At 38.6% G+C, this 23,650-nt stretch overlaps 1 protein-coding gene across 1 annotated transcript in view; it reads right to left on the bottom strand.

Moving 5' to 3' along the window:
• LOC122816739 overlaps window positions 1–23,650 on the bottom strand; it is a 1,006,513-nt gene that overhangs the window by 20,253 nt on the left and 962,610 nt on the right. The window contains exon 51 of the mRNA XM_044089733.1: window positions 20,012–20,182. Within this exon, the coding sequence (XP_043945668.1) occupies window positions 20,012–20,182 (171 nt within the window). The remainder of the gene's footprint in view (window positions 1–20,011; window positions 20,183–23,650) is intronic.

Raw genomic sequence — 23,650 nt, 5'->3', positions numbered from 1 at the left:
GTGTGTGTGTGTGTGTGGTGCATATATATGTAAAAATGTATTTGACATGATCACATATACAAATATGCCAGCGTGTAGCAGAGAAATGCACATCTCATACATGATCTGTCTATAAATTACATGCATTTCTGTTTATCTATGTCTACAAATTATATTACACATATATCTCGCGTGATTTCTTATAATAATATATTGAGAAAAACAGATTCTGAAGTTCAGTACTTTTAGGAAAAAAACACATACGAAAATAATAAACAGCTCGGAATGTATGGCAGCAGTTTCTAAAAGAAGATGTCCTTAAAGGGTCATTTGCATATATCCCATCTTGCCTCTAATACAAGAGGTTTAAGGACTCACACATTGGAAAGAATAGCCTTGCTAGATTTTTCTTTTGCTTTTTAATGATTGTTTTTTCTATGTGACCTTTTTATTCATTGTTTTACTTTGTCGGTTGGGATATTTTGAGGACACCCTAATGGTTATGGATACTTGGGTACGACAACCCTGTGTTTCCAAAAGTTAGCCAAGCATTCCACTTATGCTGTGCTAATAGAAGGTCGAAACATCCATGTTTCTAGTTGATGGGGTTTAACTTTATTGGCCTGAATTTGTCCATAAATAAATTTAAAAAGAAAAACTTATGGAAATTCTGAATTACCATATAGCTGAAATACCTGATGTCCTTAAAGGGTCATTTACGTATTTCCCATGTTGTTTTTAATACAAGAAGTTTAAAGAATCACACAATGGAAAGTGACTCATAGTCCATCCATGATTCTAGTAATTTGGTTTGGTTAGTATGTCAGAGATCATGCTGGCAGACTAGAAATAAATAACTGTAAATCAGTTATTTTCCTCAGCTGAGTGGAGTGTGTTTTCCCTCTGGTTGAGATGAGGAGGAGTAACAGTGCAGACTTCATGAATACCCATTGAGGACGTGCAGGGTCCCGTTGTTTTGATGAAACCAGCATTCAATAGCCTGCTAAGGTTGAGGGGAGCTGTACTATATTGTATATCTACAATAGGGATGTTATAGCTAGATAAAGACAGAAAAAAATATGGCCATTATTTTTTATCTACAATATGGATGTTATGGCTAGATAAAGACAGAAATAAAATATGGCCACTATGTTTGTGGTGGCTGGCGTCTACTTTCTTCATTCCAATGAAAAAATGTTTAAGGGTTTCAAAGGAAAATAATTGGAGCTGCAGACATTATGTTTGGTGGAAGCTGTAAAAAATAGTGGCAAAATTCATGAGTCTGCATCTTATAGATAACATGCATTAAAACGTGTTGAAAAATTTTGCAGGTTCAAAGCACTTGTCAGGAGTTTGGGATCAGCTAAGAGTATTCATCTTCATGTCACATCTTATGCAATACAGCATTATCATTCATCAGTTTCTTCTTCTTCTTTCGGCTTTTTCCCAGTTAGGGGTCCCCACAGCAGATCACCTGTCTGCTCATGATTGGCAGTGGAGTTTTACGGTGTCGAGTTGCCAGCCCGGTGCCCAACCTTCCACAAAAGGCACACACATGCACACACTCACACCTAGGGCCAATTTAGAGTGTCCAATCCACCTACAGTATGTCTTTGTGATGTGGGAGGAAACCGGAGCACCTGAAGGAAACCCACGCGACCACAGGGAGGACATGCAGACTCTGCACAGAAGGCACCCCAGCCGAGAATCGAAACAGAGAACCTCTTGCTGTAAGGCAGCAACGCTAACCGCTGTACCACCGTGGCCACCCATTATCATTCATCAGTTTAATTTTGAAAATTTGCTAAAGCAATTACTAGGATAGCTGAATAGTTCATAAGATTAAATTTCTTATGTCAAATGTTAAGAATCTGGGCAAAAATCAAGTTTTGATAACATCATAATTAACTTAAAATGAAGTTTATGTAATAAACATAATATTAGTTCTTGATGAACAGGTCCATCTTCATCAAATAAGAAGACTAACGCCACAGGCCTTTAGTCAGCTTGTCATCAAAACCTCTCTCTTGGTGAAGAAGTCTCTGTCACCATACTGTATTGTTCTACAAGCATTGTTTCCTCTTTAGATCTTTGCTATGTTACACTAAAGAAGATTAAAAAAGCAAATATATCATAACCAAATTACCTATTGATCTAGTTTGCACTGAGGCAGGCAGAAGGTGGGTGGGTATGTTGATATGGATGGTCTTGCTCATCCAGATCTAATGGCATGGGAAATACGTTACTTTCAGTTTTGGTATGAGGAGGTCATCAACAACAACAGGACAGGGTACCGGACTTATCTTCTTGGATGTTTGTTTGTATGGAAACATATGGTAACTGTGACCCCAAAGAAAGCTCTAGAGGTAGAGATTCCCTCCAGCTTGCAGTTTCATATGAAAGTGTTCAGTGAAGCCCATACAGGAGTTTCACTAATATTATCCAAGGATACATTCCTGGAAAAGGCTTTCCGCTGCCCTTGCTGCATGTGGTCTAAGTAAAGAGAGCAAGATGTTGATGTGTTTATTGTACCAGAATTTAATACAATCAGTCAACTACCCAGTCAATATAATTTTAGAGACTTTGAGACCACTATTCTTTTTAGAAACATGAAGCCAACTGACCTGAATCATTTCTGATAGATTTAGTTATGTCAGATAAAATGTGGGTTCCAAGTGTACATCCATACAATATAGCAAGCATTTTGTTCTGTAAGAGTAATTTAGAAAGAATACATACAGCTGAATGGACTATTTAAGAGTTTTGTCAGCTGCAGTCATGAGCATAAATGATGGATTAGTTTGGAAGCATACTTTTAACTCATTGCCTCTAGTGGAGATTTTAAAATTGCACTGTAATATCCACTGAAAAGTTTGACAAATCAAGTTATGAATTCACAGTGCAAACAAATATTCATATCTTTAGAAATACAATTCTTTCTTTCTTTCTTTCTTTTTGCTGCCCTTTATTAAAAATGTCACCGTATTTACAAAAATTGGTCCAATGCTGAACAGGCGCACCCATTAAAGACCTACAGCTTTTTTCCCTTAGTTTATCCAATCATAGCTTCCTTCTAAAATTACAATTTGTTCTTCTAATATCTGCTACTTTCCCCCCTAAAAAGCAATTCCTCTTGTTCTGTGAGTTACTTCATTAGTGCTATCCCTTCTGTTATTGGCGCCACCTGTGACTTCTACTCTCTCCTTGTCATGTCTTTTAGAAACCAAACATAACAGTGATACTAATTCCCTCGTAGACTTATTGCTACCCAGTTCTTTAATATAATTCAATAAATAATCTCTCTCTTTCACCAACGAATATTAGTCTGAATGAAAATGTTCCAATTTACTACATCCACAAAACATATGTCTCTAATTCTCAATCACATTTTGTTGGCAACTCCAGCAGTTCGAATTTGCTTTAGTAAACATTTTAGTTAATCTACTCAGGGTATACATTTATTTGTGCAAGCATTTCCACCCAAATATTTAGAATTTCTTGTTTTTGACACTTTTCTTAGAATTTCACTAATCTTCTGCCAATGTTCATCCAGTCCTGTTATATCCAACGTCTCTTCCATCTATCTATTAGGCATATTTTAACTATTTATTGCACTCTAGTAAGGCCTTCTGTACCCTACTCACAATTCTATTTCTTGTGCTGTATATCATCCTTGTTTCAAGCAGGAGTTAAATTGATTGAGGTTTACCTGCTACTTTATTTAACGTTTCCTTATCATAACTTTGTAAAAGTTTAGCAGGCCAGTATAATGGATCCATTTATTTCTTTGTATCCCATATGTTTCATTAGTCTCACCCCATTCCACTTTCCTTAATTGTTCTCAATACACTACTTTCTCTTGCTAACCAATACTGTATAATTGTTGTATCCATCATGAAATCTGGCTTGTCTTTTTCTATGGGTTTTAATTTAAAGTTCCACCAATTACCTACTATCCTTTTTACTCCCTCTTCCAACATATTCCTCAATTGTACCTTGTAATTCTCTTATGAAGTCCATCTTCGTCTATTCCCCATATTCCTACTCTTTGTACCATTAAGTTTTTTACCTTGACATGTAATACTTATTCCTTCTAGTTAGTGAAGTATTGTCCTACAGATAATAACATAGCCTCATTGCATTGCTGTATAATATTCAACAACATTAGGGATTGCTACATCCCTCATCATCTTGCGGACTTTTCAAAATTTTCCACTTAGCTACTATCTGTTGTCCATCCCAAAAGTGTTTAGAGATAATACTAACCACAAATCTCCACTCCTTGTCTTCTGTTTGATATATAAATGCTTGCCCAAAGTAGAATATAAGTGGTAATACAAAAATCTTTATGGCTTGCACTTTTTAATCAATATTTACCTTCACCACTTCCTGTTTTTGTTAACATCATCTTTATTTTTTTATCATTCCATTCCATTCCATGATTTCCCAGGGAAACCCTTTCAATGTCTTATTATCCAAACACCTAAATATTTAATTTTATTGTCTCCACATAAACTTGGATACTCCTGCACTCACTTATGTAAGGGGGTAGCTAGCACAAATAGTCTTCATTTTCACTTCATTTATCTTATATCAAAGCAATTGCCTTAAATTGCCTCAGTATTTCAAATAAGCATGCCAAATCCTTGCATGGGTCAGTCAAAAATAAAACAGGCATCACCTGCAAATATAGGTAGTTTATATTTCTTGCTCCTTGTTTGCCACCTCCTTATCTCTGATTATCCTAATTTTTCAGCTACAGGCTCAAGATGTAGGGCAAACTATAGAGGATAATATGTATCTTTATTTTGTTCCCTGTCCTATATGAAACTTAGTTATGACCCCCCCATTAAATTTCATTCAAGCATGAGCTCCTTTACAAATTTCCTTAAGTAACAATATTAAATCTTTTATGAATTGAAATGCCTTTAGTACTTCCCATTAGTACACCCAGTAGACTCTATCCAAGGCTTTTTCAGCATCTAGCCCTATCACCATGAGGAGCGTCTTAGCTGTTTAGGCTTCTTGTATAATATATTTACTAGTAAAAATATTATCTAATGTTTGACCTCCTTTGACAAAGCCACATTTATCCCATTTTATTATTCTGGGAAGCACCCTTGCAATTCTGCTTGCTAATATAGAAGTAAATGTTTTATAATCATGGTTTAGAAGAGCAATATGTATATATAAACTTGATTAGTAAGATTTTTCCCTTCTTTTGGCAAAACTGATATTATTGCTTCTTTACAAGATTCCAGAATTCTCTTCCTTTCTAGAATTATATTAAACAATACATACCAATTTTAAATTAAGTCTTGACTTTCTAGTTGCCATATATCACTGGTAACCCATCACACCCTGATGACTTTCCTACTCCATTTTCATTTATTTGTTCTTGTATTTCTTGTCTGATAATTGGTTGTAAAATATATATTTTTCTTCCATATTCCATTTTCTTAAATTAAGTTCCTCTAGATATCCTTTAATGTCTGTGTCCCAACTATTCTCTTGCCTTAGCTCCCTGTACGGCTCCTCAATAATACTGTTTAAATATACTACCTATTAAATCAGTGTCTCTTACTAAACTTCACTTCCTAAGGTCTCTAATTTTCAACATAGCTCTTTCAGTTTTTTGCTGTCTTTAACCTACTGGATATTATTTTCTGTAACCTGGGTGTATAAGCAAAATACCTTTGTTTGATGACTATTTGCTTCTTTAAAATCTCATCATCTATGCACTCTTTCCAACTCCATTAATTAACTTTGCTCCTCAGTTTTCAAAAGATTTATTTTCTGCTGTAGCTCAGCAATTCTGTTTATACAATGTCAGGTTTGGAGTCTCTCCACTTGTTCCTTATTGTCTTGTTCTTTGAAGCATGTCTAAAATTTACTCTCCAATATATTATTTTGGCTTTCTTGAAAATCCCTTATATATGTTCCCAATTGTACTTGAAGTTTGTGTTGTTTTGGTTTATGATTCCACCAGCCCCTTTCTGCCCTCCAGTGCCTCTTCACATTTTGGTTTATGATTCCACCAGCCCCTTTCTGCCCTCCAGTGCCTCTTCACTAATGTTCTCCCCAGCATTTCTACAACATAGGGGTATGATCTGAAAGAAACCTTGGGTAAGCATAGATACACCTACACTAAATATCCATGTTCAATCAAAATGTAAAACCTATCTAGTCTAGGCCAGTGTCCATAACTTTCTGCATAAAACATAGACACCCTTCTCATTTTGTCCCCTATTTCCTAAGTTTTCCTAGTCATACAGATGACATACCTGTTTTGAATATCTGCCTTCAGTGCTTCCCCTTCCTACTCTTGGACCACTACTAAAATCATCTCTGTTTGCCCCTACATTCCAGTCCCCACCTAATAATAATAATAATAATAATAATTATAATAATAATAATAACAGCAATAATACTAACAATAATAATAATAATATACCCTGGTGAAAGCCTGCTATCTCATTTAAAAGAGATCTCATGTCTTCTTTTGCAGTTCTTAGTGGAAGGTAAATGTTTCCTAAAGTAATCATTTGCTTCCCCAGTTACCTCTAAGCAATACATATCTACCCTCATTATCAATATTACTATCCCCTACTTCTAAATGTGATCCTCTATTAGAGTAATTGCCCCTCTCTTCCTCCTGTCTCTTGCCACTGTAAAGAAGCATTGACACTGTGCCTGCTGCACTAAGTCTCATCTTCCATCTGATTAAGGTGCATTACTTGCAACATTATAATTTCCTGTTTATCCCTTTGTATGTATTGCAAAACTTTACATTTTTGTTGTCATCTACTAGGCCATTTACATTCCTCTAATATGACCTATATTCCTGCACTTACCAAAAGCTAAAAGAACATATTTCCTTTTCTTTCACCTGTGTATTTCTAGTTTCCTAATAGGAACCCTCTGTATTTTTTTAACATAATGAATTTAATATTTTATGGCAGCTAAATAGACAGCACCAAAAAAGAAAACAAGAACACGTACAATCTATTCAGCTATATGCAAACCTTTTCCTCCCACTATCCTTTCTTTTGTTTGAGGCTCTATTTGATGCTGGCACTGTTGTATAGAATTAGTGTTGACATTGCTTTGTTCATTGACTAATTTTCTTTCTAGAATGCATTGCATTTACCCACTCAACATATATAATATTCTTTACCCCTTGCTTCACATGTATCCCTTAACATTGTAACATTAAATTAGAACCTTGTTAAAATTTTGATGTTACTACTAGGTGTGCTGTAATAGAGGAGTAACTCAAATCAGTGTCAGATGTCTGCAAAAATTAGTCTAAAACTGTTGGTACTGGGATAGTGAAAGAATCTAAATGTTTGGAGCTAGCTCATACAGAGAAAAGTATCAAGTTACTTTTGTACCTAAGGCAGAAATAAACATTTGGACTACTCTTTTGGGGGAAGAAGGGGTCCTGGCCATTAAAAGAACTGGAGTAACCATGCAATTAGATGGAGGTACTGAAAGTCCAGGTAAGACATGCTGGACAGGTGATCAGCAGGATGCCGAAGGGCCTTGCAGATAGACCTTTTTTTTCCCCAGAAGATGAGGCCAAAGCAGAGGGAACCAAACTTATTGAGACCATCCTGGGGCTATGAGAATTACCTTGAATTTGTTCAGCTTGGTCTTTTGGATGAATGTCAGAATAAAAAAGTGGGAAAAGTCCAAACAGGTTCTGGGTCCATTTATAGATGACAATGTCCCTGGGATGTTTCCACAGAGAAGGTATAAGAGAAAAGATGCTGTTACATTTGGCATTGTTTTGGAATGCAGGTGACAGCAAGGCTTCTACCAAGCTACTTCTCTAATTCTAACTGGCTGAGGGACCATTTGTTTGCCATCAATAAACAGTGACTGAGCCTGCCTACAGGGGAGATGGCCTTCTCTGAATTGCACCTGATAATCAGAAAAGTGTTTTGTGGACACAACCCAAACTCATAAACTCACAGTTTCTTGACAAAAGGGAAGTAGGAATGAGGTGTTTCCTGTTTGTTTATGTGCTAACCTACTGCCATTTTGTTGGTGTGAGTGGTGATAGCTTCTTGAGGCAGGATGTTCTGAAAACTGTGTAATGCTAGAACTGCCTGTATCTTTAAAGCATTGATATACTGACTGGTTTCCAATTGATACCACAATTCCTGGACACTCTGACCTTGCCAATGTACCCTCCATTCCTACCCTAGGACAGATGCATCTATGGTGACAGCTACCAAAGGGGTAGGGAATAAGAAAAGTCTTCCCACAGTCAGGTTTGATGTATAAGTCCAGTATTTCAAATGAGACTCACTACTCTTGGACACCATTATTTGCTGTAATATCAGATATGTCAACTGAGACTAGTGAACGTTTTACATCCACTGCACCCCTCACATGTGAAATCTGACAATGAGGACTATATAAATAGTTACAGTCATCTTTGTAAAGACTTTCAAGCATAATGAGGTGGGAACTGAATAAGCCTAATAGCTCTGACCAACTACATTATATAAAGGGTTCATCCTGCCTGAAGGAAGACAAGCCTTGCAGGATAGTGTTCAATGTGTGAATTTAAACAATCGAGAGAGTTCCATCTATAATATTTCACTGTTTACTCTAACTTCCAAAGACTGAAAGAGACTCAGAAGAGACTCGCTCACTATTTTTTGTAGAAGCAGCTAGGATCTAGTCACCCAGGTAATTGGTAAAAGGTACATTTTTGCAGACTTTGGATTATGCAAGAATAGACATGCACTTGGAGAACTGCCTGAGGGCTTAGATGAGGCCAGATGCAGGGGACATGGAGTTGATTAAAATGCATTTACATAGTAAGTATATTTCCTTTTGTTTTGCAGACATGGGAAACATTTCTTCCTCTTTATTTTCTATACTTCCAGGTGGGAGCCAATTGTTGTCAGTCCTGCATGTCCCTTAATGTGTTTGGAATGGTTTGGTGTTTGTGTTACAGTTATAACACAAACACCAAAGCATCCAGAATTGACAAAAACTGGCTCCCACCTGGAAGTATAGAAAATTCCTCAACATCTTGGTGATCTTTATATGAAGATGGAACCCTGGAGGTCCAACAGGTGTATTCAGTCCCTGCAGTTTGGTAGGAAAGTATGAACTGAACTATGACCATGAAAAATGACTCAGTGGTTGAAATCTTTTAGGATGTTCAGAGAACAGGTTTGAAATCCTTCATCCTTTTTAGGAGCTAAAAAGAACCTGGAGTAAAAGCTGGATTATTTTTGCTCTAATGACTCCTATTGTAGGGCTTCTTTTAGTGGAAAGTTTAACACATCTTTTCTTGTCGCAGTCTATTGATGGGGTGGACCATCTGTTAAAGGGAGACAGGGTATATAATGAATAGTGTCACGGTACCATGGTCATAGATGTTGCACTTCTTCAACTGTCTCAGATATCTCATTACCATTTATTATTCTTAGGCTGCTAGGCTTTCTGCAAAGTGTGTGAGAAGTTGAGAGCAGTACTGACCTGTCGTCCTCCTTTTCCTGACAGTCTGCTGCAGCTGCTGCTGCTGATTGAGATTAATTAAAAACGTGTTTGACATACAGCTAGAAAATGACATGGTTCCCATCCCTGACTCTCAGTCATTGAGAAGATGCTGGAGCATACCTCTCAGATGTACAGATTTTTGCATCATATTTCTGGTCCATTTTTCATATAACTGATTTTTTTTCTGACAAATTAGTAGCAAATCATTAAAGACTGAAATTAGAAAATGACAGTCATTTGAGTTTCAGACTTCATACCCTTCAGAAAATTCAAGGTAATTCAAAACCTGTTGTTCTATCAACTTTCTAAGGTTGTAAGAACAACATTTAAAAATTGTTCCTAGTTTGGGCCTTTGTCCCATTTTATTTATGGCTTGGTCCAGATTTCTTGCACTAAAAGGTTGACAGGTATGAGCTGGAGGTACTCCTTTCATCTGCATTTGATTTCTTGCAGACTGCTGATCAGGTTGTTGCTGTAAGGTGATTGTTGATATGATGTAAATGTGTGAGTAACTGGCTGTAGGTAGGAGAGTGAAGAAGGTAATGATTAGATTGCGCCACAAGTTTCATAGCCTGTTTTGGCTTGCTAGTTTATTTTGATGGACTGATTACTGAAGATGATGCATAGGAAAATGAATGAGGTGCTGCTTTGGTGCTAAGCCATGCCATTTAGGAGATGGTGCAAATTTTTAATTTATTATTTATTTATTTATATTTGTTTACCGAGGTAGTACACTGATATCAATGGACCACTTGCAGGAACAGCCTGGGTGAATAGGATCACATAAGAAATAAACAAAACATGTTTACAGATACAAGGATATGCTAAAAACAACAACAAATATATATATATATATATATATATATATATATATATATATATATATATATATATATATATATATATATATATATATTCTGATACAAGAATATGCTACAACATTTAGTTCAAGATGCAATTAGCAATGTAATAACATGAATGGAAAAATGGAATTATGCTTAGCAGAGGTTTATGGATAAGATATAGCCATAATGACTGAAATGACTTATGCTACAGAGATAGCAGCATATCATTATATAGAGAGATAAGAAGAAAAGATGAGATAAGGAAGGATGAACTGGCGATAAAGGGGCATATGGGAAATTTGCAAGGTTCATGTAACATGACCTGAGTGAGTGTAGCTGCACTTTGCTTGGGTGAACATGTGTTCCTTGAGCTGTTGTCTGAATTAGAACACTTTTGGACTTTTCATCATGCCACTTTTGTTTGTGTGGGTTTTAGATTCACTTCTGTGTGATTCCATGGTTTAATCGCTCAAAATCTTTTGGGTTTCTAATATAATGATGGGAATGGACCCCATTCCTAAGTCAAAGTATTATTAAAGTTCATGAAATTAATATTGTTTCAATCTTTGATTTTAGCCAAAAGTGCTCTTCGCAGCACCGACAGTGTGCCCAGCAATGACTCCTGCAATTCGTATGGTGTCACATGTATCAGTAACATATCTAAGTATAATTGTAAACTTTTTTTAAAAGATCCATTGCTCCTACTATTATATGTATATGTATTTATTGCATGACTGTATGTACTGTGATATAATGGTTAAGATATTTGCCTCACATGCACAACATCAAGGCTTTGATCCTGAACTTCAGTTACTATTTGTGCAAAGTTTGCATTTTATCCCATGTCAGCTTGGAATTCTCCCCCCTCCTAAAACATGTTGAGTGCTTCTGCCTCAAGGATGGAAGATACTGTGTTGATATCTAATCGACCCATCTGAACTTCAGAGGTCTGCCATCAGAATGCAGCCAAAATTAGATGGAGTCATGGGTGGTGTCTATGGGGGGGATTTGTGTGGACCAACTACTTTAGGCATCAACTATAGTGGTCATTAACTTCTAGATTTAAGAACACAGACCAAAGGCTGCATCCTGTGTTAGGGCTAGCCACTCAGCATTATAAAAGATAACTCTTGGTGATTTGGTCATGTTGACTAGTGTCACCAAAAAGGGGCATGGGTATTTACCTGTGCTAACTGGGTTGACAACCTGACCTACTCAGATCTACTCCAGCAACCCATGTTAATAGTGGGAGGGTTCTGCACACCCCTGTTGGACAAAGGATGCCTGTCCTAAAGCACAGTACCTCTGAGTCAGTAATCTGCTGGCCAACTAGTGTCCATTTTGCCAAGGATGGCTTACCTGATATAGCTCTGCTGAATGAAAGCTGGATGTAAAACCAATCAACCTGTGAAACATGGACTAAGGATGGCTACTCTAAGTATAGGTTCACTGACGGGATCCAGGTTGAAAGTGAATGATGTGATATTAAGGAGGAAATCTGATGTTCTGACTATCCAGGGCACTCCCTATAAGTACTTCTCACTTTGGAAGATGTTGACATCTGTGCAGTCTCTGAGACATGGTTCAAAGGAGTGGAAAATACCCTGGGAGACCACAAATGGAGCATGAAAGAATGAAAGGAGGAGGAGGTGTATCCATCTTCATTAAGGATAAGTACACCTTGAGACTAGTCAAACAGTATGACTCTTTTGAGCTACTTCATGTCCAGTTAACTACAGGCAAATCTCCCTACCACATCATAGCTAGCTATAGGTCCATCACCATGAAACAGGAAAATCATACCCCATACCTGGACTTACTGGAGTCACTTGTCATACAGCCCAATACCTTACGTATGGGTGACTTTAATTATATTACCACTCACCGGGAAACTTTGTCATTGCAAATGCTCTGGAACAGCTAGTCAGCACACTCAGAAGACACTCAAATGTCCTGGACATAGTACTCACTAACATGGGACAGCATTACACCCAACCTCATATGATGCCCTCCATGGTAGGATCAGACCATCAATTAGTCTTATTCAATGTAATTATAAGACCAGATACCCCATCAAGCTTAAAAATGGTTAAGAATTTTTCAAAGACAAATTACCTCCTACTAAGTGATGGTATAAGATGTTTCAAAGCCCCATCAAACACAGATAAAATGGACTCCTATGCAGAGGTGTACACCAATGCCCTGTATAACCACTTAAGCAGTTGTATAGAATCGGCTGGTCCTGATTGAATTAAAACCAGGTGTTGCCGAAAAACAAGCCACTCTGGTGGCCCCCCCTAGTATAAACAGGTTGTACAAAAAGAGAAAGAAACTAATGTCCAAGAACAAGAGGGAACTGGCTCAGCAAAGGAAGAAATCCCTCACTAGCATAAAAAAAATTAGAGATTTTGTCAAGTCCTCCAAAGCTAATTACAAAGGAAAAATAGCCTCCCTAGCTAAGGATAATCAAAAGACATTCTTTAACTATGCCCAAAATCTAAAAGAAATACCCAGCTATGTGCTGAACTGGTTGTGAATGGCACTCCCTACTCAACTGTTGGTAATAGCCAGCCTGCAAGCTGACAGATTTGGAGCAAACTTCAGCCCCCTGTCCCCTCCAGTCATCCCCCAAAGTATACCTGCCACCATTCCTCAGCCTATTATCCCGAGAGAGCAGGACATCTCTGCACTCTGCATGGCCAAAAACATGGCATCAATGGGATCAGACAACATCCCAGTTGTCTTTTAAACAACTTAAGACATGACCTACCAGAACCACTTGGATCCCTGTTTAATCACAGCCTGCAAACTGGCTACATTCTGTCAGAATGGAGAACAGCAACAGTAATCCCTCTGCACAAAGTGGGACTGTCAACTGACCCTGTGAATTAGAGGCCCATAAGCTTGACTAGCCTTATCTGCAAGGCCATGGAAAGAAACAATATGTACCTTATTAACAAGGACATAGGTAATCTTCAAACTCTGGACCCAACCCAGTTCGGATTCATTAAAGGTAGATCATGTCTGTTAAACATGGGTGACCTCTTTAAGAAAGTCACCAAGGCCCTGGATGAGAGAGAGAGAGACAGTGCATACCACCTACCTTGATATAGCCAAGGCATTTGACATAATCCCCCAATCAGGCATCATAGAGAAATCTTCACAACTGTGAATTAACCCTTACATTACCAGATGGGTAGCCAACTGGCTCACTGACAGGACGCATACTGTCAAAGTGGGTGACTTCACCTTTAGTAAAAGACCAGTTTCCAGTGGAATTTCACAAGGTTTTATGTTGGGCCCCTTGCTGTTCGGAATTTATTTTATTTATTTAACATTTATTTACTGGCAAAGTCCAACTGGGACAGAGCCCATTTTCAGAGGAGACCTGGGGAGAAATGTTCCAGACACGTCTTTGGAATGTGTAAGGAAACCAGAGCATCCAGAGGAAACATACATGAACACAGAGAGGACATGCAGACTCCACACAGAAGGCACCCCAGCCAAGAATCAAACGGGAAAACCTTTTGCTGTGAGGCAACAATGCTAACCGCTGCACTACTGCACTGCTCTGAACTCCAGGCAAACTTGGCAAGCCTGTGGCTGACCAGGCTCAGTGATGATTGCAAACTGGGAGAAATCACCGAGTCCTCAATGATGTTAATATACTGTCGACAGGGTTAATTCAGACAAATGATTGGTGCCAAAGCCACAGATTAAAGCAGAATGCAAAATGCATTATTATTCCCTTTGGGAAAGCTGAACATCCTTGCTAATTATATCATAGACAGCACCCCTCGCAAGTGTAGACCCAGTGGTACATGGTCTGGGGTGCTCAGGTTGATAGCAATCTGAACTTTGACCACCATGTATCCATAGTAGTAAGGAAATTCTGTTATGTAGCAGATTTTATAAGAAAAAGCATCACATATAGATCTAAGGGTGTTATAATTCCATTATACTCTGCCCTCATCAGGCCAGTAATTGAGTACAATGCTCCTTTTTGCATGTACATGCAACAATTGGAGAGACCACAGAGGTTTCTCACCAAGAAATTACAGGGTACACAAAACAAGTCTTACAAAGAAAGACTGAAAGCCCTGTCACTGTATTCCATCTCCTACAGGTTGCTAAGGGGTGACCTGTGTCTGGCTTACAGGGCAGTCTCTGATCAGGCCTTATAGAAATGCTACACATTTGTAAATCAAACTGCACAAGGGTCACTCCCTCCAGGGATCTTAAACTAGCCTCTGACATGAACAGATTATGCTGGAGAGATAGATAACATCTCCCAGAGACTGCCACTTCTCTGGAACAAGCTTCCAGTTTATGTGAAACAGACCCCATCCCTGACCGTCTTCAAATGCAAATTCACTCCTGGGGTGGTGCCTATGTCCCTCCTGGACAGAAGAAGTCAGTATTAACTACCATAGACCCTTACCTCTACAAACTTCACTCACCTAGCCACTGACAATTGGGGCAACCCGGGATAAATATGGCTAGGCTTGTAAGGGCTCTAGGGCCATTAGCCTAGAAACCTTCTCTGAACCTATGAACCTGTGAGATGGAAAGTCAATACAATTAAGTTTTTCTTGGCCTTGGATCCAGAGTCTGCTTCTTGGGTGAAGACAGACTATAAATGGTGTGGGAATTGTAGCGAGGGAGACAGGAACAGATGCTATCAGAATCAGGGATTCATTCATTGCAGTCAGAATCCAGTGTAAAGACAGAGAGATCTATATGATCTCAGCCTATGTCCACAACAGATCTACAATGGCAAGGAAAATATGGCATTCAGGCAGCAGTTGCAGGACCTTCTTGATAAAATGGTAAAAAAAAAAAAAACAAACGATCTTGATAATGGATGACTTGAATTCTCACATCAGGACATACATACAGACAGAACAGGATATTAGGAGTGACTAGGCTCACCTGGTTGGAGCAACAGGAATATAGAAAAAGAAAGACCATTCTAGAATTCTGTCTGGCAAATGGCTTAATACTGGACAAGTGGTTCACCAAAAGAGACATTTACAAAATCACGCGCAAGAATAATCATAACTTTGCCCGCTGGCATTTTATTTTTCTTTTGCACATGCAAGAGTGGTTAGCATGCAACGCAGGTACATTTCCTTCTAATAAGGAAAGGACATAAGTTGTCAAATTATAGACTACAAACTCATCCCTAGTGAAATAGTTACGTCCCAAGTACAAACCACTTGTGGTGACAACTGGCTGCAAGGAGTGTTCAGAAAAGGTTTTAAGGTCAACATAAACTAGACTTAAAACATGGAAGTTGACTGGAGGGGAAATACAATAGTTCAATGAAACATGGCTCTAGCACCCTGGAAAGAAGAGGAAATGGGGCATCCAAACAGGTATGGGAGGGTCTCATGGCAGCATGTGTGAAGATGATGAAACAGCTATATGGTCAAGCCAGGTGTTGAAATAAAGTACATAAGAAAAGCTGGTAGTAGAGTGCAGAAGTCCAGGATGTTATCAAAAGAAAGGCATGCAGGAAGAAGTAGGTGTTAGAAAAGATGGATCAGGCTAAGAAGGAGTACATGTTGGCTGAAAAAGAGGCTAAGAGAGCAGTTGCAATGGCAAAGAAGAAGGTATTAAAGAAACTCTACCAGCTTTTGGAAAGTGACTCAGCAGATGGCACAAAGAAGCTCTGTCAGGTGACAGGGAAATGACTGAAGGTTAAAGAAGATAACTGACAGACACTCAGCATTATAAAAGTTAGGTCTTGCAACCCCTCTCTAGGAACAATCTGCTCAGTATGCCAGAGGACATCATCAGCATGCTCATCTTATTTTGAAAGAGGAAGAAGAAACCTTCCAGAAGAAGTATAAAGTATATTAAGGAAAATAAAGTCAGGAAAAGTGGCACGCTCAGATGAAATCACAGCAGATATAATCAAGATTTTGAGAGCATTAGGATCAGTGCTATGGTACAGAAGGATAAAGTCCTGTGTCCCAGGCAACCTGGATTTGATTAGTAGCTTGGGTGTCTGATGTACTGGCAGGGAAGGATGGGTGTGCCCATCCCAGGCAGGAAGGGTGCTTGTCTGAAGTTGCTCTTTGAGAGAAGTTGCGGTCCATAGAAGGGAGTAACTGTTGGACATACAGGGTGTAGATATGATGGTAGGTCATAAATTCCCTCTTCATCAAATGCATTTACCAGGATGTCCCCCAGGATGCCCTTAAGATCCATGCTGGACCCAGATCCCTCAAAAAAAAATCTTGGGGTGTAAGGAGGAGCTGGTAGACCTGGAAATGGATGGGGACTCTGTGACATCCAGAAAGAGTGAATCACTTAGTGTGTGGGGGGGGGGGGTATGTTGAGAGCATTAAGGAAGAAATGTCTCCTGTGGAGAATCATCACAGCATGGACAGAGAGGTGTATGATGATGACTGGAGATAAAGCATTCTAACACCTGTGTACAAGGGCAAAGAGGAAATTCTTGACTATGAATAGTAAAGAAGTATCAGACTTCTGTCACATTGCATGAAAGTGTTGGAGAGGGTACTTGATAAATGAATATGCACAGCAGTGGAAAATAAGATGGAAGATAAGCAGTTTGGAATCAGATCAGGATACAATACAACCAATCTGATCACTGAAGTGAAATATATAATGGAGAAGAAGTTGGAGATGAGGAAAGAGCCATAGTGGGCATTGCTATACTTGGAGAAGGCATATGACACGGTCTCAAGAAAGCTGACTTGAGCAGCCTGAGAAGGTTTGAAGTCCTGGAAACATTGGTAGAATCAGAGTAGGCTGTGTACAAGGACCCGATGATACAAGAGTGAACAGTATTCAGACAACCAGAGGAGTTCCCAGTGGGAGTAGGTGTGCATCAGGTTTCAGCTCTGAGCCCACTCCTGTTCATACTGGTGATGGACTACATTAGCCAGCAAGCTACAGTTGTTTTATTCTTCTGCAGTAAATTTTAAATTACAAACTTGAACAAGTGTTGATTGGATTCAATTTCTTACATTGTGTAGACCAAAATATGCATATAGTACATTCTTAATAGCAATGGCTTACTTCAGTGAAGGTACATAGTTCCATCTGATGCATGCATTACAATTCGTAAGCAGCATTCTTGTTTTACTTTATGTAGCAATACAGCAAAGTAGCATTAGGGCAGGACAGAAGTATAGCTGTGTCTATAATACATAATCAAACTTTTAAAAGTTTGAATGTCATATGGTCAACATCATATGATCGAACTTTTAAAAGTTTGAAAAAGTAATAAAAAAATAAACCAAAGAAAAAACCTACCTGAATGGTTTAAGCAGGGGGCCAAGCACCCCTGCACCCCCCACACCCCTGCTCTTTAAATATAACAACGTTGAGATTGCACTACAATGCAGAAAAGGGAAATCTTCCTATTCTGCACTGTAAGGATATCTCCATTGAAACGTTCGAACTTTTAAAAGTTCAATCATATGGTGTCGACCATATGACATTCCAACTTTTAAGAGTTCGACAACATGATATAGACCCATTTAGCCTTGGTATCCAATATCATTAATAAAACAAAAATTAGATATTTATGAACTACTTTTAAATTATACCCATGGCTTGGACAAAACAAGATAATTCTTCTGATGCAGTAATAACAAAAATGAGTATTTTGGATCAGTGGAAGGAGAAACCCTTCTCTTATCTTAATAAGGTCAAATAGTCTGCCATGATTTTGAACTAAATCTATAATTTGTAGACTGTATTCCAGTCATCTTTCAATAACAAATGGATATAAAGGTACAGAAATTAATTTCTGAACCTCTCAACAATATGCCATAGGGCTGGATACAGTTTATAACTGGAGAAACATGCAATTAAACTAAGATATGAAAATGGCAAGAATTGTGGTGAGGGACCCCCAAGGGATCTGGAGTTAAACAAATGAAATAGGCAGGAGCAGAATTTGCAAGGTGAGGACATACAAACGATAAGACTATTCCTGGAATTCAGAAAAAAGGCTTACTGCTCATGGTAATTATCTACTGCAGATATGTCAATTACTTCAATGGTGAGAAAATGCGATTCAGAGACAACAATGCCTGCAGTAAGAAAGACATCATTATCTCCTTAGCATGTCTCTGCAACAAACTCTAGCTAATACTAGCACTATCAAATGGGCGGTGATAGTGTTCTCCCTTGCAGTGCCTGCATCACATTGCAGACACACACACACACACACACACTCACACACATTCAGAATCTCATTTCTCTACCTAACCCCCTAGTGTGACCACCCAGGCAGACACATACACACACACACACACACACACACACACACACACACACACACACACACACACACACACACTCACACACAAACAGAATCTCATTTCTCTACCTAACCCCCTAGTGTGACCACCCAGGCAGACACATACACACACACGCACACACACACACACACACACACACACACACACACACACACACACACACACACACACACACACACACACACACACATTCAGAATCTCATTTCTCTACCTAACCCCCTAGTGTGACCACCCAGGCAGACACACACACACGCACACACACATTCAGAATCTCATTTCTTTCCCTACCTAACCCCCTATTGTGACCACCAGACACACACACACACACACACACACACACACACACACACACACACACACACACACACACACACACACACACACACACACTATTATACTTACACCTCCGTGTCTTTACCGTATGTAACTGACTGTTTCCATAGGACAGAATGGGTGATGGCCATTTTGAAAGCATTCACTTTTCACTTTTTCCTTGTTTTGTTAGCATTCAGTTTTTCACTTTTTCCTTCAACAGTGAAGTTTTACATGGCTGTGCAATACATTGAAAGGCACAGCAGAGTAAATCAGGACAAGCTGGCATTTCTGGGGGACAGCACATGGCTAATTAGCATTAGCCACTCCCCTGGATTGCCACTTTAGTATGCAGTTCTGCCAGTGAGACACCCCTCCATGCTGATGTTCCCACTAGCAAGAATTCTTAGCTGTAGGGCAATGTAGGAACTAGAAAGACTTATCATAAGGGTAAAAATGTCCATGTTAAGGCTTCCCCGAATCCTGGCTTATGTTTAGTTTCAACAATTTATATCTAGTCACGTTTGCCATATGTACAGAATATGATTCTTTATTATAGGGACACAGAGCAGCAATCAGACGATTAGATGTCATTAACACAAGAAATCTGGTTCACCTTATTAAAAAGTAACTGAATAAGAAAATAAAGAAGGAACCTTATTTGCAGTGTGAATGCATTTTGTATCTGTTATGTTTTGCAATATGCAATTGTCTAGTCAGAATACTATGTTCAGATACTGGATTGTGTTTTTTTTAAATATAAATACTTGCCTGTATCTGGACAAACTTACAATTTCACATCTACTGTCTTTTCATTATATTTATACCCTTCTTTACAATTTCATAATGTATTAATAATATAAATGCGGGATGAAAAAGTGCCCAAATCAAATTGTAGACCAAACTAAGAATGTCAAGATTACATTGGATGAGTCAAACCTGTGTGCACAAACAGTTTTCTGGAATTCACGTTCTATCTCTAAGTGTAAAAGCCTTAATTTCATGAGGCAATGACACAACATAATGACTGGAACTGTTTCATACCTGCATCATTAGGCTGTTGAAGGATTCCAAGAATCTGGCAAGAAACTGTGTATCTCCTGCGTTTTGAATTGCGTCAAAGATGGCGCCCATATCATCAGGGTTGGATAGCGCAGTAGAGTTCACTGCCAGGCTGCTCATCTGAACACTGGTGAGGACCTGACGAGTCTGTAACTGACAGAAAAAAAGAGAGGGGGACATTACTTACAGTATGAACTGTATTCTGGTAACATATTCTGATGCATTTATAAGTGTAAGGCACTGGGAGTAAAATTATACATGATCTGCATAGAGCTGTTTTCTTTTTATTAAGTCCTTCCTTATTGAATAATGATGAAGTGGCTGTTATTTTCATGATGGAGGTGCTAGGACCTTCAGCATCTGGCTAATAGCCTTATTCTTAGAGAAAGAGTTTCTCCTCCTTTGGAACAGATACCCAGGACTGTATTTATTCTGAATTTAAGATTATAGCTCAGTAAAGTTTTCATGAAGAAGCTAATTCTCCTTATCAGACATAGTGAGAGCTGAATAGTTTATGTGAAAGACAAATGCAACCTTGTTAGCAAACATTTCTGCTGTTATTACTTGACTTTCTCTGAGCCATCATCACGTAGCCTTCATGTAATACTGTCCCAGACAGGTCTGCTTAAATTCGTCTCTTACCTCGTGTTCCTCATTTCATTATCTCAGTACATCGCTTTCCCACTGTTGTTCTTCTAGCCCATCTCTCCTTAGCTCCATTTTTTTAGATTTCTCAAATCTAGCTTCTGTTCCATACCAGCATTTTTTCCTTGCTAGGAATCAAGATACATTTAATTCAAGTAATATTGATCTGTGTGTTGAAAGAATCTGTAAACTTCTGATTTTTATCCTGTTTTTATAAATTAACTGTACCCTTATTACTTAGTTTGGCATGTTAGTATGTTGTATGTATCTCAATCTCTCTCTCTCTCTCTCTCTCTATATATATATATATATATATATATATATATGTGTGTGTGTGTGTGTGCACACACACACTGGAAATGTTGACCCACTTCTGTGCATGCAACAGCCTCAGCTTGTGCAAAATTAGAACATGAAAATCACATAATATCAGCAAAATGGCATGTGACGATAGGAGGTACTGCCAGCTATGCCAGGAGATGGGGGGCAGTGAATGTGTAACATATGCCAGCACAGATAGGTGGAATTTAGTAAAGAATTATGTCATTTGTATATCAAACTGATTTGTACAGATGCTCCTGTGTTTCAAAATGTATTTGTAAAGTTGCTTATGTTAAAATGTATCAACAGTGTAGCCTGCTGGAAAGAAAACTAATGTACATGTATTATTGTAACTGAATTAAATGTATATGTTTTGACAGAGGATACTGGAAGAGAAGACTTTAATCTCAACCTTCGAAAATAGTAAGAAAATTAAACTACTGGGTCTAGTCCATAAATATTTCATAGTTTAACAGAAATTAGAGACACGATGCCTGTAAGAAGTATGGTTTACTAGCTCCTATAGGAATAAGGGAAGTGTTTTATGGTTTTATGACTTCCAGCTGCTGCACCAGATCAGAGCACTGCTCTATCTGTGTGTATGTTAACACATAGGTGCTAAATTCTGGCAGCTTCTAGCAATGGGGGTGCATGGGAACCAGAAGGGAGATGACCAGATGTATGTGATGTCATTCTGTACAGAAATAATGTTTTAATATTAGATGAGACTAAAGTCTCAGCAGCAGTCTGTTCTTGGAATCTGACAAAGGAGGAAGACCACTCACCCACATTCTCTTGCCTTGCTCTAGTAAGTGACCAGGGATAGTAACTCTCTAAATCAGTTAGGAAAATATAGTGAGGTAGTTAAGTGTTGTTTTTCTGTAATGGTGTGACTCTTTCCAGCTGTGTTATTTTCAATATTTTCTGTGACTGAAACTCTTGTGTTTACAGTAAGTAGATATTTAGCATGTTCTTGTTATTTTACTATCTATTATTTATTATTAAATCTATTTAAACTTTTAATTGTGGCTGGTCCTATTTAGAAAATATTTAAACTTTGCGAGTATTTGCATATATGTATTTGGTGACAGCTTTGGACACTCCTGAAGCCTTGCTGTTTGGTCAACATTACCATTTGTATTCATATTAATTTCACTCAGTATAATTGGGTACCCTTACAAGAGCCTTAGGTAGCTGGCTTTGTAGTGCCTAGTGGCAGTGGTAACTACCTTATAATTTGGGCAGAAGGGGGCATAGGTAGAAAACCTGTGCCAGCCTTTCCAAGGTGTGTGTGTGTGTGTGTGTGTGTGTGTGTGTGTGTGTGTGTGTGTGTGTGTGTGTGTGTGCAAATCACATCTCAAAGTTTGTGTGTTTCAACTGCTTGGAGAGGGGACACAAATCACACTGGTTTAACAGAGAGAGTGGTGGAGAACTTGGCTTGGGCACGCGGGTGAGGACTTAAGGGTTCCTATTACATGACTGAAGTTTTCAAACTTCGAACACGACAATATCGAACTTGTCTCTTTGAAGTTTCAAAACTTTGAACACGGAAAAAAAATAAAACATGCAACAGTAAATATTCCCTTTCTGCACTATAGTGCAGTCACGGAGTTGGTATATTTAAAGAGCAGGGGGTGTCGGGGGTGCAGGGGGGCTTGCCCCCCTTCTTGCAACAGTTAGTTTACTGTTGCATGTTTTATTTTTTTTTCCCCTTGTTCTAACTTCTACAAGTTTGACTATATGGTTTCAACCATAAAGGGTTCGAACTTGTTGAAGTTCGATCACGTAATAGGAACCCAGGACTTAACTCTGAAGCTGTGCCAGTAGGGAGTCTTACTGGGGACCTGGAGGGAGACAGCTCGAGAAATCCAGACCCAGGGCTCACTGTGTTCTCCGTATGCTCTTAAGGGAAACTGTGCTTGATGCAGAGATGTCTGCACCTGGAAATACTGAGTGTGTCCATTTGTATTCTAAGTGAATGCCCCTCTCCAGTGTCAGTGGTGAGGATTGAGGCTCCTTGATTACTGGCCCAGATTGGGGATGCCACAGAGCAAATTCCCCTACCCCAAATATTATGCAACCTCTCACACCTGTCGATCATCTGTTTAGTTGACCAGATTTTGCCAAATAAACAAATGTTGACCAACTATAGAGTTGATAATAGAATTCTCCATATATATATATATATATATATATATATATATATATATATATATATATATATATATATATATATATATACATATATATATGTGTATGTATATATACATACATACACACATATAGATAGAAATAGTACAGCTGTGTAAGATCTTATAACAGTAGATGTCCTATTTCTCACTGTTGCAATATTTTTTACTCTTGGGATATCCTGCTGAGGATAGCCTAATATCCGGCCAATATACCAACGCCTTTATACCTTCCAGACATCATATTCCAGAAGCATGTCCTATGTGGAAGGCATAAGGTATTTATATGATGTACAGATGCCTAATCCTCAGAACTGAACTACCACAGGAGAACAAGAGCTACGCCAGAGAGAGCAATAATATGCACATTCAGAACAGAAAGGGAATAAGAAGGATAAGGCTGGAAGAGGAACCCCTTGGCCAGAAGTAGGGCGACAGAAAATAACAGGCAGCAGGATGGAGGGAG

Source organism: Protopterus annectens, chromosome 12.part0 (genome assembly GCF_019279795.1).
Source record: "Protopterus annectens isolate FY-2018-M chromosome 12.part0, PAN1.0, whole genome shotgun sequence".
Classification (NCBI taxonomy): Eukaryota; Metazoa; Chordata; order Ceratodontiformes; family Protopteridae; genus Protopterus; species Protopterus annectens.
Note: the sequence above shows the minus strand (reverse complement) of the source record. Positions and strands in the feature narration are given on the sequence as shown.